The sequence below is a fragment of the Anabrus simplex genome, chromosome 1 (genome assembly GCF_040414725.1).
Source record: "Anabrus simplex isolate iqAnaSimp1 chromosome 1, ASM4041472v1, whole genome shotgun sequence".
NCBI lineage: Eukaryota > Metazoa > Arthropoda > Insecta > Orthoptera > Tettigoniidae > Anabrus > Anabrus simplex.
The window spans coordinates 1,249,573,468-1,249,589,121 of NC_090265.1; the positions used below are offsets into that span (position 1 = coordinate 1,249,573,468).

Genomic DNA, 15,654 nt, shown 5'->3' on the forward strand with positions numbered 1-15,654 from the left:
TTAAAAAAAGTTATTGCATTTCCTTCTGGGAAAAATCAAATGGGCATAAATACTTTTCAATAAAATGTGTGATGCTATGTTGTCTAGCAACCATGCAGACTGTGATCTGAAGTATTGATGGAGAATGGACCATGACATTAAGATCCATGGTTTGTGCAGCTCTCAAGGTAATGTCGCCAGCTAACATAATGTCACACATTTTGTTACATAACAGTATTACATTACACAAATGTTTGAATAACCCTCAACTGTTAAGTCCAAATGTGTGGTTTATGGTGAGTTACTGTAGACATATCCTAGTGTGTGAACCATGGGCAACAGCTGAGTGGCAAAGTTAATCGTCTTCAGAGTTGGGATACTCATTGCTATGGAATTGGGGTGGACATTTTCGACATGTTCCAAGCTAGGACCCTCCTGTTGTTCTGGCAGCTAGAACTATACAATCAACCGGTGGTCTCTACCCTATAGGAGAGATTCTCACTGTGATTATGTGTAAGTAAGGCAGCATCCTGCTTCACAGAATGTACCAAGCTCAGAATATTTTAAACAAGCCTTGAACCTATGGGAGTAACTCAGTCCCACTTCTATTTGACAGGGGAGGGACCCCTTTTAAACTTACGTACTTAGTTATATCCTTTTACTCTTTTGGAGAGCATAGGGCTTTGACAATGAAGCGCCAAAGTATCCTATTTTGAGCTAGGGTTTTCAGTTCTCCAAAGGTCTTCCCTTCTTGTTTTGCCTCCTCCATCACACTGTGTCTCCATGACTTTCTGGGTCTACCTCTCTTCCGTTATCCTTGGGGTTCCAAAACAGAGCCTTTCTCTCCACTGCATCCTGCTGCTTCTGCAGTGTGTGACCGATCCATTTCAATTTCCTCCACTTTATTTGTATGCCAATGGGCTCTTCTGTTTGTTTCCAGAGATCTTCCTTTGAAAATACTTTTGGCCAAAAATGCCTTAATTCTCCTTTAGCATCTATTTATAAATACATCTAGTTAATGAGTGATCTCTGAGGTAACTTTCCCAGTTTCACAACCATGTAACAGTACTGTTTTTACATTTGTTCGAAAAATGCAAAGTTTGGTTTTCATTGAGATTTCTCTGGCCCTCCATATCGGATAGAGTTGTATGAATGCCACATTTGCTTTGTGGATTCTCATTTTGACATCAGCAGCTGCTCCTCCATCCTGAGTAACCATACTGCCAAGATATGTAAACTCTTCACGTTGATATTCATTGCTTTTGTTTTCTGGGTATTTACCTTGGAAACTACTTGGCAAATAAAATGGAATTCAATGCGGATCCATCAATATCAATGAGGCTTATGCAAGAAAGAAAGTAGAACTGGCAGAGGTAAGTGGAGATAATGAGGAAGAGATAGATTAGAAAATGTTCTTAACAGGTGTTAAAATGGGAAGGACTGTTAATCAGGAGTTCTATTGCACACAACATAATTTTGGTTAGGCTCGTAAATGAGGAGATGACTTGGGTAGATTTAGCCATTGGAGGAATTAGGATGAGAACTGTCTGCGTGAACCGTGGCAGCTAATCACACTAACCACTACACCACAGAGGTGGTCGATTCAATACTATATCATACAATAAAACTTTCACCAAAGGAACAATATTACGCATTGAGTACAATTAAATAAAGTACGGTGTGATTATACAATTAAAATCATTTAGTATTTGACTACACGCTAAGAAACTAACAGCTACTAAAGAGACTGCCAGACTGAAGAATGCACGCGGTAAGCGGGTGAACCATACCTCAGTGCCCATGACCTTGGCAAAAAATATACCCTTGCTACCCTTCCTCATAGCACATGCAGTGTCCACTACTTGCTGTGGCGGTATACAAATCGGTTATTCGGGACGAACGACATTCTGTGCGTATTTCCTCTAAACATTTTGTTAATAATTAAATAAGATGAGGGAAAAATTAGCCGATAAGACAACAGGGCTTGTACAAATTGCTTTGTTTAAAAATAATTTCTATAATTCCTAGTTTCAGCTGGCTAAAATGGAATAAAAATGTAATCTTTTATCCACAAAGTGAGGGGGCAACTGCCCCCTTCCCCCACAATCGCCGCTACTGCCCTGTATAAAAAGGAAGACGGGAAGAAATGCAGAAATTATAGGGGCATCACTCAACTTTCTAAATCAAACTTTTGGAGATCATTTGAAAATGAATTAGGAATATAGTTGAACCGTTATTGGAGGAGGAGCAACGCAGGTTCAGGAACAACTGAAGCACTACAAACCTGATATTTGCCATCAGAATGATAACGGAGAAGCACTGGGAATAGGCTATGTTAAGAACTTAGTGATAGTTTTTATGGACATCGAGAAGGCCTATGACAGTGTTCCTAGAGAGATAATCTGGGAATACCTAGAAGGTATAGGTCTGCCAGACATCCTGATTGATAAAGTAAAGATGCTCTATCAAAAGTGCTTAAGCTGTGTCCAAATATTGGATGGAAGATCAGATTGGTTTGAAACCAAAACAGAAGTCCAGCAGGGAAGTGCCTTGTCACCACTCCTGTTCATCATTGACATGGATTGGATCATAAAATCCAACAAAGAACATTGCAAAGAGCCTAACACTCTAATATTTGCAGATGATGTTCTGATCTGGGGAGAAAATGAAGCAGACGTACAGGAGAACCTAAATCCCTGGAATAGCAATTTAAAGAATATGGACTAAAAATCAATAAAACAAAAGCTCTTTAAATGACTATCAACAGTAAAGGCACAGATTCAAACGATTTCCTGGAGGGAAGTCTATTGCAGTCTGGTTCTAACTTCAAATAGGCTACCTTGGAAGAATCACTTCAAAAGATAACCCATTAAATTAAGAAATACTTAACAGGACTCAGAAATCTTCTCAATTTCATTTTCAAGTGAGAAACCTACTCTGGGATGATAAAATACCCCAGAAAGCAAAACTGACCATGTTTTATACCTACTTCATTCCATTTCTCACATATGGACTTGAAACATGTACCCTGCATAACAAGGCAAATAATAAAATCCAGTCAACAGAAATGAAATTCACCAGAACAATGAACCAAAAGACCAGGAAGGACAAGATTAGAAATGAAGCAAATAGAAAGGAGGCTGGCATCAAAATGCTTGTTACCAAGCTTTTAGGAAGAGGCAGGCTACAATGGTTTGGACATGTTATGACGATGGACAGAACGGGAACAGCAAGGAATTATTTTGACAGAGAAGTGAAAGGGGGAGGCCAAGGAATTGATGGATAGAGACAGTGAAATCTGAGGTCAGCAAGAGGAATGTCAAGTGGGAAGATATAGAGGAACAGAAACTAAACTGTAACAGGATGAAGTAGCAAGCGCTTGTACTCCACACCTGGGAAACTGGAACTTGAAGATGATGATGTATGGATGTAAGACATTTATAAAATTTACTTTGCACAGGAATCCTCTGGAAGTAAATTTCAGTTATGCAAATGACACCTCACTTTTCTTTCAATTTCTGATCATGGCTTAACAGTTGCAGAACTCTTAAGTTGAGCCCTGGCACACTAATGACTGACACTTTCAGCAGTACTACCATGTACCAGCAGGGAAGCTACAAACCAACAATCTTGAGAACAGATTTAGCTGTTACCTGCAGCTTTCAGGAAGGTAATTATCATATATCAGTCACACAGTTCATGGAGTGTGATAAAAAAAATCATACCATAGTACATCATGCTCGAAAATTTCATGTGATTTGACCTTTTTTTACAATAGAAACAGGAGTGTACCACTGACCCTTTAGGATGAGAGATTATCTTTAGTGCTGTCACCCAGGTGGCAGATTATACTTTAACTAGAAATACTGTTATAAGTCTCAATTAATACAGTATATGGTATTGATAACAGTAGCCAAGAGATTAATTATAATACAAGGTAGTGGAACTGAGGCTGTACTTGTATTTCGGTATTGCTGATCTTGAAGGATAGCCTATATCCATTACGGTAGTGGTTAGCGAATTTGCTTGAATCTTATTATCTCACGCTTGGCAGAAAAAAAAAAGAATACCCTTCAATATCAGCTCACTGTCACTTCTGCCTACGGAATTACATAACCTCTTCTATAACCTAGAGGTACTGAGTTTGATGGGATTATATTCAACCTTCTCATTGTCACTTTCTTCTGACTTTCTGATATAGATTCAAGCAAATTCACCAACCACTAATGGATATACCCATCAAGATCAGCAATACTGGAATAAAAGTACAGCCTTAGTTTCAGTACCTTGTACTATAATTAATTATCTTTTGGCTAATTTTATCAATCCCGTAGGTCTATACTGTATTAGTTGAGACTTAAAAGTGAAAGTATAATCTGCCACCTGGGCAACAGCACGTAATGCAGATCACTGATTATTAGTGCAATTCTTATTGATTAATGAAACTGTATATCGGTATCTAAGGTAAAATAGGGCATTCATTCCAATATATAATTTGAGGTTATAATACTCGATGCAATATTGAACTGAAATATACAATATAGACGTCAAATATAATATTAAAAAATACACAAATTTTTTAAAAATACATTTATTTATATAAAGCCTGTACATTTTAAAAGACTGTGCTTGCTTTAAACGGGTTGTAGATCACATGTACCACTCGGAGATATAACAACAAACAGTAAAAATCATTGAACTCCAGAGACCGAAAGCACTATCCACAAATACAGTAGAGTCTCTACTGTATTTGCTATCCAGTATCTTCTCACAAGCAACGGGTGGTCGATCACATGTACCACTCGGAGATATAACAACAAACAATAAAAATAACTGAGCTCCAGAGACGGAAAGCACTATCCAATATCTTCTCACAAGACATTCTCAACACACGAGTCACATTTATATACACATATGCTAATACTCTGAGCATAAAATAATAGAAATAGCGCTGACCATGTGAAGCTGCAGTAGGTGAAAATAAACATACAGCAAAGGTCTTCAGAATAGTTCAGTTCAGAGATCAGTTAGTGATTTGAACTACTCGATTCATGATGGCGGCGTACGCCATTCGGAGAGCTTCGGCTTGCTTCGTAAGGCTTCGGTAAAGCTTCAGAGTGGAGCCGTAGTACGCCCCGTCAGGGGCTAACGTCGAGTAACGTCGAGTGGGCTTCATCGCTGTCACACTCAAACTTGTCTGCTATCACTTTCACTGCCAGTAAATAAACTTGTATCACTTTCTGAAGCTGTATCACTGTCAGATTCCTCTACAATGTACATTCCAACTTCGAGAGAGAAGGAGCATATTCTCAGCTTTCAAACTATACACTGCATGTTATGCCATCTATGGACAGATGGCTTGATCTAGTTGCAGAAGGCTACCTCTTCTTAGACTCCTTCCATGTGTGTGTGTATGACTGGCCATGTGAGGTGACTGGAGGGGGATAGGTTGCCTGGGAGAGTGGTGGACTCTGCTATGGAGGGTAAGAGAAGTAGAGGGAGACCAATACGACGATGGTAGACTCAGTTTCTAACAATTTAAAGAAAAGAGGTATAGAACTAAATGAGGCCACAGCACTAGTTGCAAATAGAGGATTGTGGCAATGTTTAGTAAATTCACAGAGGCTTGCAGACTGAACGCTGAAAGGCATAACGGTCTATAATGATGATGTATGTATGTATGCTTTACGTCGCACCGACACAGATAGGTCTTACGGCAACGATGGGATAGGAAAGGCCTGTGATTTGGAACGAAGTGGACGTGACCTTAATTAAGGTACAGCCCCCAGCATTTGCCTGATGTGAAAATGGGAAACCACGGAAAACCATCTTCAGGGCTGCCGATAGTGGGATTCGAACCCACTATCTCCCGGATGCAAGCTCACAACCGCGTGCCTCTCACCGCACGGCCAACTCGCCCGGTCTGAAATTGCTGAGAAACACCTTCAACCTATAAAACCTACAATACGGGTCCGGAAGTCAATGGCAACACACAACACAACCTCTACATACATGCCATCTTCTTCTAAAAGAATACATTTTGAACCGCAAAGAAGACTATTCTCCACTAAAAAAATACTTTATCAAAGAACAGCCTTATCCTTGTCAAGACCTACGTACTGTAGACGAGCAAGAAGTAATCTGTGCAAATTTATTACTCCGCTAAACTACATATCACAGCCACGTAATAAATGTATGTAGTAGTTTCTTCCCCAGTTTGTTCCACAATATGTTTCTCATGTTTCAAATAATAAAAATTGAAACGCTACTCTTTTGTCGGAAATCACCCAGAACAAATCGAGCTGGATTTTTTCCAGTTCTTGAATCAAGTAATCCTCGTGAGGGTCCCATACACTGGAACTACACTCTAGCTGCGATGTTACCAGAGACTTATATGCCCTCTCCTTTACATCCTTACTACAACCCCTAAATACCCTCATAACCATGTGCATTTTGAGTGTGAACAATAAGTTATTTACAGAATCTGTGCAAAATATGTCAGGTGATATTAAAAACTAAACTATAAGTGTTGAAACTGTGGTCATAAGTCGTTTGACAGGATTGAGCGTGAACAATAAGTTATTTACAGAATCTGTGCAAAATATGTTAAGTGATAATAGGAAATAAACTATAAGTGCTGAAACTGTGGTAAAGATCGTTCGACAGGAACAATAAAATGAGTTTCAACAATTCTATTCCCGGCGCTTCTGGAGATGTAGAACGAATTTGGTAAGCCTACTTTCATCATAAATAATTTTCCAGTATATATAAACAGTTGTAAGAGGGAGACGTCTCATCCTAGCAAAGGAAAGTTAAAAGTTTTATCAGCTCGCTCCTCTTGCAATATTATATGGGCCTCCATAGTAACGATATGATATGAATATTTGTAACTAGGTATGCATTTCATAATAATATTAGCCGCTTATATCCTTTTAATATGTTAGAAATAACAAGTAGCATTAGAACCGGTTATAAACTGGGCACGCAATAGCATTGTGAGCGTTCCCAAGCAGAGGGAGGATGTGACTAAATATCGGGCCACGACTACCATTCACGAACTTCGCCGATGATGGCTCCTGAGTGCCAGGCGCTAGACAAAAGTACGATCGGGGCACCATGTTAGCTAATATCGATAGCTGCATTAAGGTCTGATATATTGTAGTTGGTCTTGGTTAGGTTGATAACGAAATTTCCTTCCATTTCAACTTTCTCATTATGTCAAAAACTTATCATAGCATAGACAACGTTCCTTTCCTTTTCGGAGCAGTTTTGCAGATTTTCTTGCTTCTTAGAGATCCTAATTGAATTCTATACGTAAGAACTGGACGAAATAAGACCGTATTAATGAAATGCTGCGTTCGTTATTTCACACAAACTACGGTACTTTATTAAATGCATATTTCGAATACGCGGCAATTCCACTTACAGTAGCTGGCATTATTCAAATTTCTTTACAATCCTACAGAAAATAAAAACATGCATAACTTAATCTCGCAAACGTACTAGTAGTGATTTTTCACAACACGGAAGTGGCCATACGTATAATCTCGCAAGTCACGACTAAATTATGACTAGCTAGTGCCAACATGCGAGATCCTAGATTGCGTGCCAAAAACCTGGATTAAATTCCAAACCTCTCCGCAGTGCTCATATGGAGTGAGGGCATATCACGCTGTTGATGGTGATTCGTCCGTCGGATGGAGACGTTAAGCCTTGAGCAGACCCCTTGGTGCTATCCGACAGGAGTAGGCTATGTGCCGGCACCGCGTTTCACCCTCTCCCTACTATCATATATCACGTCATTCATTTCATCTCATTAACTCCTCTGATGAGGTTGACGTCAGGAAGGGCATCCGGTCATAAAAACCCGCCACGACAGATTCATCCCACCTCATACCCAACCCCGTAGGAAAACGGGACAAGGGTTGGAAAAACGAACGACAGTGCCAACATGCGAGATGAACGGTGTATGTAAGATGTCGTATCGGCAAGTAGGGTCCCAAAACTGGATGGTTAGCAACACTGAATCGAACCTAACAGCAATAAAGTAAGTAGTCCTACCCCGCGGTGTAGGGGCCAACGCGTCCGCCCGCCACCCGGCGGCCCCGGGTTCGATTTCCGGCCGAGCCACGGGTTTTTTAATTGTAAATGATTAATATTCCTAGCCTGGTGACTGGGTGATTGTGTTGTCCTTAATGTTCCTTTCCTCCAATTCAACACTTTACACATCCGCCATTTCCAAAATACACGCAGGTTCATAAAATATGGTGCAAAGCAAGGGCAAAAGATCTTCTTAGGTCGACGCCCGGAATAAATAGCATTTAAAAAGAAAAAGATAACTATAAATTACTACCTTCAGTATTAATAGGGTAGGGGATAAAGAGTAAGGTTTTTCCTTTAGTGACTACGCTTGCATGGTGGGGAGTTTAAGAATGTTTGCTGTAGTGCACTCTTACCTCAGGCCCAATGTGTGCCAAGGGAAGAATTTCCTAGAATTTACATTTACCCTAAAGATCTTTTATGATATATTTGTATTATTTTCAGATTATTTACATCAAGCAAATCCGACAGGGGGAATCATTGATATCATTTATTGTATTTAGGATTTCTGTTTCATTTAAGAAACATACATTTGTATTCATAGATTATTTATTCGCTTTTCCCCTTGTGGGTGGGGATGACAGAATACATCCATGGTATCCACTGCCCATGGGGGTAATTTGAGCATTTTGATTGGGGAGGGGCCAGGGATTATCGGGGGGTCCATGGCTCCTCCGTTTTGAAAGCAATTTGTGATCACAAAATTATTGCTAATATTATATTTCTTTTAACATTCTATGTTAATCCCTTTAATTTAATAAACAAACCTCTGTAAAGTACAGAACAATCACACAAAATTAAAAAGTAGACCTAATTCATATGTATTTGTTACTTGGACTGTTTTTATCCGTAAAAGTCAAGTAGACATCGTGGACAAAAAACAAACCTTTTCTTTATTTTACATAATCTGATCACACCGTATTTTTACACAAAATGAAGCCTGTCTTTCGATTTTCATTAAAGTTAGTAATTACTTTTGAAATGACAACATTTGTGCCACTTTTGATAGCAAAAAAAGCCAAAGAGGATAACCTTTCCTGGACGGTCGTGTTCCAGCTGTATGTTTTTTTAAGCGTTGGCAAGCATGAAAAATACCTCTCACAGGTTGCCGAATTGATTGGAACTGTTAAAAACGTATGGACAAATTTTAAAAATGAAAGTGAATACACTTTTCAAATACTTTTCTACAAAAACTGCAGCTCTTTCTTGGATATATTTGTTTTTTGGTTCTTCCATTATGTAAAAGTAAAAAAACTACATTTATCACAGACATCAAAACTGCCCCATATGAACTCAAAACTGGCTCCAAGCACATTTCTGGAGTGAAATAATTTAAAATATTCAGGTGAATAGATTACTGAAAATTGTAATGAAAAGAGATATATTGAATCGCGACTCCAGATAGGCTAATGGAAACTGAATATCAGTTAACAAAAAATAATTACAACAATTAAAGTCCCTCCTGGAACTGAAACATCTGACACTATACTGCAGTAATCAAGCCCGCATCAGAAACTCTCAATCTCCTACACAAACCACTAAAAAGACAATTAGAAGTGAAAGAACGTAAAATAATGAAAACAATCCTAGGGCCGAGATCAAAGATGGAGTAAATTTTCCAAAACCAAATGCGAAAATATACAAAAGAATCTTCAGAATTACAGACACAATGCGCATACGAAGAATGCAATTCATGGGACACTTAGAAAGAATGGACTCAAACAGACTAACTCACGGAATTTTCACATTCTTAAAGAATAAAACCACTATATCAAATTGGTATAAACAGAAAGAAAAAGACCTGAAGGAATTAGGACCACCAAATCTACTGGACCGAGATTAAAGCAGAAAAATCACACTCACACGAGGTTTTGAGGATGATGAGAGAAGACTGAGCGACATGTATGGTCCCTGCAACGAAAACACACCCATTCACTACGTATGAAGGAATACTGGAAAAGAAAAAGCCAACAAATATTGATTCCGTGCGTGGTCCTAAGTGACCCATTCACGACGAAGAAGAAAGAAAGAAAGAAACACTGCAGTTCATACAGAAGAAGTTTCTTGTCCAAAGTGTAATGCTTACTATCATATTTTTCACTGACCACATCTACTTCGCTTCTATTTATAAGTTCACTTAAAAGGTTGAGAACATCAAAGATATTTTCTTGAAGCCTGGTCTCTATCTCTTGCTTAAGTATGTCAGTAACAGGAAACAGCATTGTAGCTTTGTAGTGGTGTTGCATTGTCTTAAATAGAGCTTGATTCTTACCACTAATTTTCGCCGGATTGTTGCCCTTTCTTGGCAACTGCGTTACCTCAGTGCAGTGATTGAACAACATTGAATACAAAGTTATTCAGTTCTAAAAGCGCATAAAACTTCAAATGCCCTATTCTTCACTGATTTTACAACTTCGTGGTCACACTGCTGGACTGTAGAGTTTTTAGTAATGAGTCAGAACTCTTCTCGGGAAAAGCAAATCAAATAAACAACTGGAGAGGAGGACAAGTACTTCGGTGCTGTACCTGTTATACTGTACGGGGGCCTTGTGGGGGATGGGAAGGTTGGAAGGGATAGGAAGGAAGAGGGAGGGAAATGGCCGTGGCCTTAAGTACCATCCCGGCATTTGCCTGGAGAAGTCGGAAACCACCCACTTCGAGGATGGCTCAGGCTTTGCTACGCGTCTTCAGAAGAAAATTTCGTCTGTTCCCGAGGAAGGCTTCTCTAATAATGAAGATTCTAATTGAATACTTTACCGTTGGTCTATAGTAGTGGTACTCTCGTTCGTTTCTAGATGTCCTTCCGAGCGCCACTTAAGATGTTTCTTGTTTCGTCATCGGATGTGCATACGAAGTAAACAGCAAGGTCATCAGATGAATCAGTGAATAATGTGGTAGAAGAAATAATAAATTAAAATAAAAATGAAATAAAATTAAGTGCAATGAAAGACTGGCAGAATAGAATAGAATAGAATAGAATAGAATAGAATAGAATAGAACAGAATAGAATAGAGCTGAAGATGGATAGAAAAGTGTGTTGCAGAAGAAATGAGAAACATGTGTGAGTCAGGTGGGGAGGGAGGAGAAGGACATAATACAACGAGGTTGAAGACACGGGAGTGATAAGAAGTAAGAATAATACAGTAACAGGTAATGAAATGGCGTATGGCTTTTAGTGCCGGGAGTGTCCGAGGACATGTTCGGCTCGCCATGTGCAGGTAGGCGACCTGCGCGTCATTATGTGGATGAAATTATGATGAAGACGACACATACACCCAGCCCCCGTGCAAGCGAAATTAACCAATGATGGTTAAAATTCCCGACCCTGCCGGGAATCGAACCCGTGGCCCCTGTGACCAAAGGCTAGCACGCTAACCATTTAGCCATGGAGCCGGACGAAATAACAGGTGTGTACAGGTTATGAGTATAACCCATAGCACATAGCACGCCGTCTAGAGTGAACCGTCTAGTGATGAGGAGAGTACGAATTTGGAAAACACCGGAACGAAATAGAAATAGGAAAAGGACAGGAAATAACAGGTGTGTACAGGTTATGAGTATAACCCATAGCACATAGCACGCCGTCTAGAGTGAACCGTCTAGTGATGAGGAGAGTACGAATTTGGAAAACACCGGAACGAAATAGAAATAGGAAAAGGACAGGGAAATAGAACTACTTACGTAAATCCTTAATGGCTGGCAACAACGTATTACTTAATTGATAGCCGGTGTTACTGTTGAAATGATTAGGATTTTGATAATCCTAGATCTGTAGTGTTCTAGTGGGGGTAAGAGCTCGAACATCTTGGCACACGACATCATGACCCGTCGATAGGGCGTGCTCACCTATTGCTGACCTGTCTGGCTGATTGAGATGGATATTTCGTTGGTGTTCCTTGATACGAGTACCAATGGACCGGCATATCAGGCTAATGTTTTTTATTTTTGCTATTTGCTTTACGTCGCACCGACACAGATGTCTTACGGCGACGATGGGATGGGAAAGGCCTAGGAATTGAAAGGAAGCGGCCGTGGCCTTAATTAAGGTACAGCCCCGGCATTTGCCTGGTGTGAAAATGGGAAACCACGGAAAACCATTTTCAGGGCTGCCAACAGTGGGGCTCAAACCCACTATCTTCCGACTACTGGATACTGGCCGCACTTAAACGACTGCAGCTATCGAGCTCGGTTCAGGCCAATGTATACCTCGCCGCAAGTACAGGAGAATTTTGTACACCCCAGAGTGTAATAGTCGGGACAATTTGTCCTTGCTTAAATTGGAATATTCTACCGAGCTCGATAGCTGCAGTCGCTTAAGTGCGGCCAGTATCCAGTATTCGGGAGATGGTAGGTTCGAACCCCACCTTCGGCAGCGCTGAAAATGGTTTTCCGTGGTTTCCCATTTTTACACCAGGCAAATGCTGGGGCTGTACCTTAATTAAGGCCACGGCCGCTTCCTTCCCACTCCTAGCCCTTTCCTGTCCCATCGTCGCCGTAAGACCTATCTGTGTCGGTGCGACGTAAAACAACTAGCAAAAAAGAAAATTCTTCTGAAGACGCGGAGCGAAGTTTTCTGCGAAACGTAAAGAATTTCACCTCGTTTTCTAACACGGAAAAAGCCCAAAAGCTTATTTTCATGTTTACAATTACGAGCCGTGAAAGCATCAATCTAAATATTATTATTTTATCTTTCCTTTTGCAATTTGTTTTACGTCGCATCGACACAGATAGAGATCTTATGGCAACGATGCAATAGGAAAGGCCTAGGAGTGGGAAAAAGTGGCCATGCCTTATTTAAGGTATTTTCTGGTATGAAAATGGGAAACCACGGAAAACCATCTTCAGGGCTGCTAACAATGGGGTTCGAACCCACTATCTCCCGGATGCAAGCTCACAGCTACGCACCCCCAACCCTACGGCCAACTCGCCCGGTGGGAATATACTTCAGATATTTACTTTCTTTCTTAATCTGCTTACCCTCCAGGGTTGGTTTTCCCCTCGGACTCAGCGAGGGATCCTGGAACGTGAGACATTCGGTCGGGGGATAAAACTGGGGAGGATGACCAGACCTCGCCCAGGCGGCCTCGCCTGCTATGCTGAACAGGAGCCTTGGTAGGGGATGGGAAGATTGGAAGGGATAGACAAGGAAGAGGGAAGGAAGTGGCCGTGGCCTTAAGTTAGGTACCATCCCGGTATTCGCCTGGAGGAGAAGTGGGAAACCACGGAAAACCACTTCCAGGATGGCTGAGGAGGGAATCGAACCCACCTCTACTCATTTGACCTCCCGATGCTGAGTGGACCCCGTTTCAGCCCTCGTCCCACTTTTCAAATTTCGTGGCAGAGCCGGGAATCGAACCCTGGCCCCCGGGGGTGGCAGCTAATCACACTAACCACTACACATAGAAGCGGACTCAGATATTTACTTCTGTTCTATAATTAATGTTTGATTTAGGACTAAGCCAGAATTACGACAGGGCCAAATGAACCCACACTATGGAAAAGTACGAAAGGTAAGACTGTCCTCAATTAATAGACTATGTTTGCCAGGATTACGTGGAATACAGTTGGTCTATTTTATTTTATTATAAAATGCTAATTTTTGGGGGCGTCGACCTATACAGATCTTTTGCCCCTACTTGCACCATATTATATGAACCTGCGTGTAAGTGGAATTGCGGAAATGTAGTGTGTTGAATGTGAGGAAAGGAACGTTAAGGAGGACACAAACACCCAGTCCCCAGGCCAGGGATATTAATAATTTACAATCAAAAGCCCCTGGCCCGGCCGGTAATCGAACCCGGGGCCGCCGGGTGACAGGCGAACGCATTGCACCCTACACCGCGGGGCTTCCGCTGTCTATAGTGCTCGGTCTCTTACATCTATACAGAAAGATATGCTTTCGAAATACACAGTCATTCAATCTTTTAAGGTCAACCGTCCGGCTCCATGGCTGAATGGTTATCGTGCTGGCCTTTGGCCCAGCGGGTCCCGGGCTCGATTCCCGGCCGGGTCAGGGATTTTAACCTTAATGGGTTAATTCCGATGGCTCGGGGGCTGTGTGTGTGTATGTATGTGTGTGCCGTCTTCATCATTAGAATTCATCATAAGTAGGGCCCCATCCTCACAGACGCGCAGGTCGCTTGTACGGCTTCAACTCAAAAGACCTGCACGAGGACTCACGCCATTATTAGATGTCAACCAAAGTCGCCCTCATTTCTGATGCCCAAAATAGTCTATGTTAGTGTCGGAAGGTTAGTCATAGTGTGTCGTTACTATTACAACTGTTATTACCGTCTTCCTATTCAAACGAATAAAGCATTATGACCTTCTCGTAAGTAGGTCAGGAGCCAGGCGACAAAGGCTTTTTATATCCCATTGTGTACTCACCGTCGTGCACTCTGGATGCAGGTGCCCAAGCACTGGAAGGCCAAGGGCTTGAAGCACTCTAGGTGGGCAATTCGATGGTCCTGGACCCATCAGTAATTTGTTGGGAACCACCAACGGCTTCATTAAAGAAGAAGGTCGCTGAACAGTCAACATAGCTTCGTGTTTTAACTTGCAATAAAACTAGGGAAGTCACTAAATTGTCGTCCTCTTAGCACACACGAACACTTACTGAGTATAGTTATACAAGGACGCGTCTAATACTGACATGTTTACATGGCTTTGTCTCTTCTGCTATCAGCAACCTTTGCTCTCCTCGAAATTATACAGCTCAGTAATAGTGCCCTCCTCTGATTTATAGTAACCAATGTTTCCTTATTAACTGCTTATCACAGTCGGAAGATAATGGTTGCTTCGCAACTAATCCTTCGTTATTGATCACAGCGAAACCGTCAACACTTGACTGAACTTTCCTAAAGGTCTTAATTAATAAAGCAAAGTTTGTGAAATATAACTCATGCAAATTATGAGATCATACTGCAGAGACGTACTGTACACTAAAATAATCTGGAGGGGCGCGAAGCTGTGAGCTTGCATTCGGGTGATAGTGGGTTCGAATCCCACTGTCGGCAGCCCTGAAGTTGGTTTTCCGTGGTTTCCCCAATTTCACACCAGGCTGTACCATAATTAAGGCCACCGCCACTTCTTCCCCACTCCTAGCCCTTACCTATCCTTTCGTCGCATTAAGACTTGTCTGTGTAGGTGCGACGTAAATCCAATTGTAAAAAAAATGTCCGCCTCTGTGCTGTAGTAGTTAGCATAATTAGCTGCCATCCCCGGAGGCCCGGGTTCGATTCCCGACTCTGCCACGAAATTTGAAAAGTGATAGGAGGGCTGGAAGTGGGAAGTCAACTGAGTAGAGGGGGTTTGATTCCCACTTCAGCCATCCTCAAAGTGGTTTTCCCTGAAGACCATTTTTTGAATATTGTCCCTAAGCAACTTTCTATTATGTGCCTTCTTAATGTCAATGTTATATTATTATTATTATTATTATTATTATTATTATTATTATTACGGAGTTATCCGTGGAAGGCAGAGGTGAAAGAAGGTGCGGGCTGGAATGGGTCTAACTACAAGTTTTAGAGATGAATTTAAAATTTAAATATAGGTTATATTTTCAACAGATAACAA

General features: G+C 41.1%; 1 protein-coding gene across 1 annotated transcript in view; it reads right to left on the bottom strand.

Moving 5' to 3' along the window:
* The window catches only part of LOC136858247 (alanine--glyoxylate aminotransferase), a 98,873-nt gene extending 84,154 nt beyond the window's left edge, over window positions 1-14,719 (bottom strand). Inside the window, exon 1 of the mRNA XM_067137647.2 lies at window positions 14,467-14,719. Coding sequence (XP_066993748.1) covers window positions 14,467-14,619 — 153 coding nt within the window. The 5' untranslated portion in view covers window positions 14,620-14,719. The remainder of the gene's footprint in view (window positions 1-14,466) is intronic.
* Window positions 14,720-15,654: the final 935 nt, after the last annotated feature.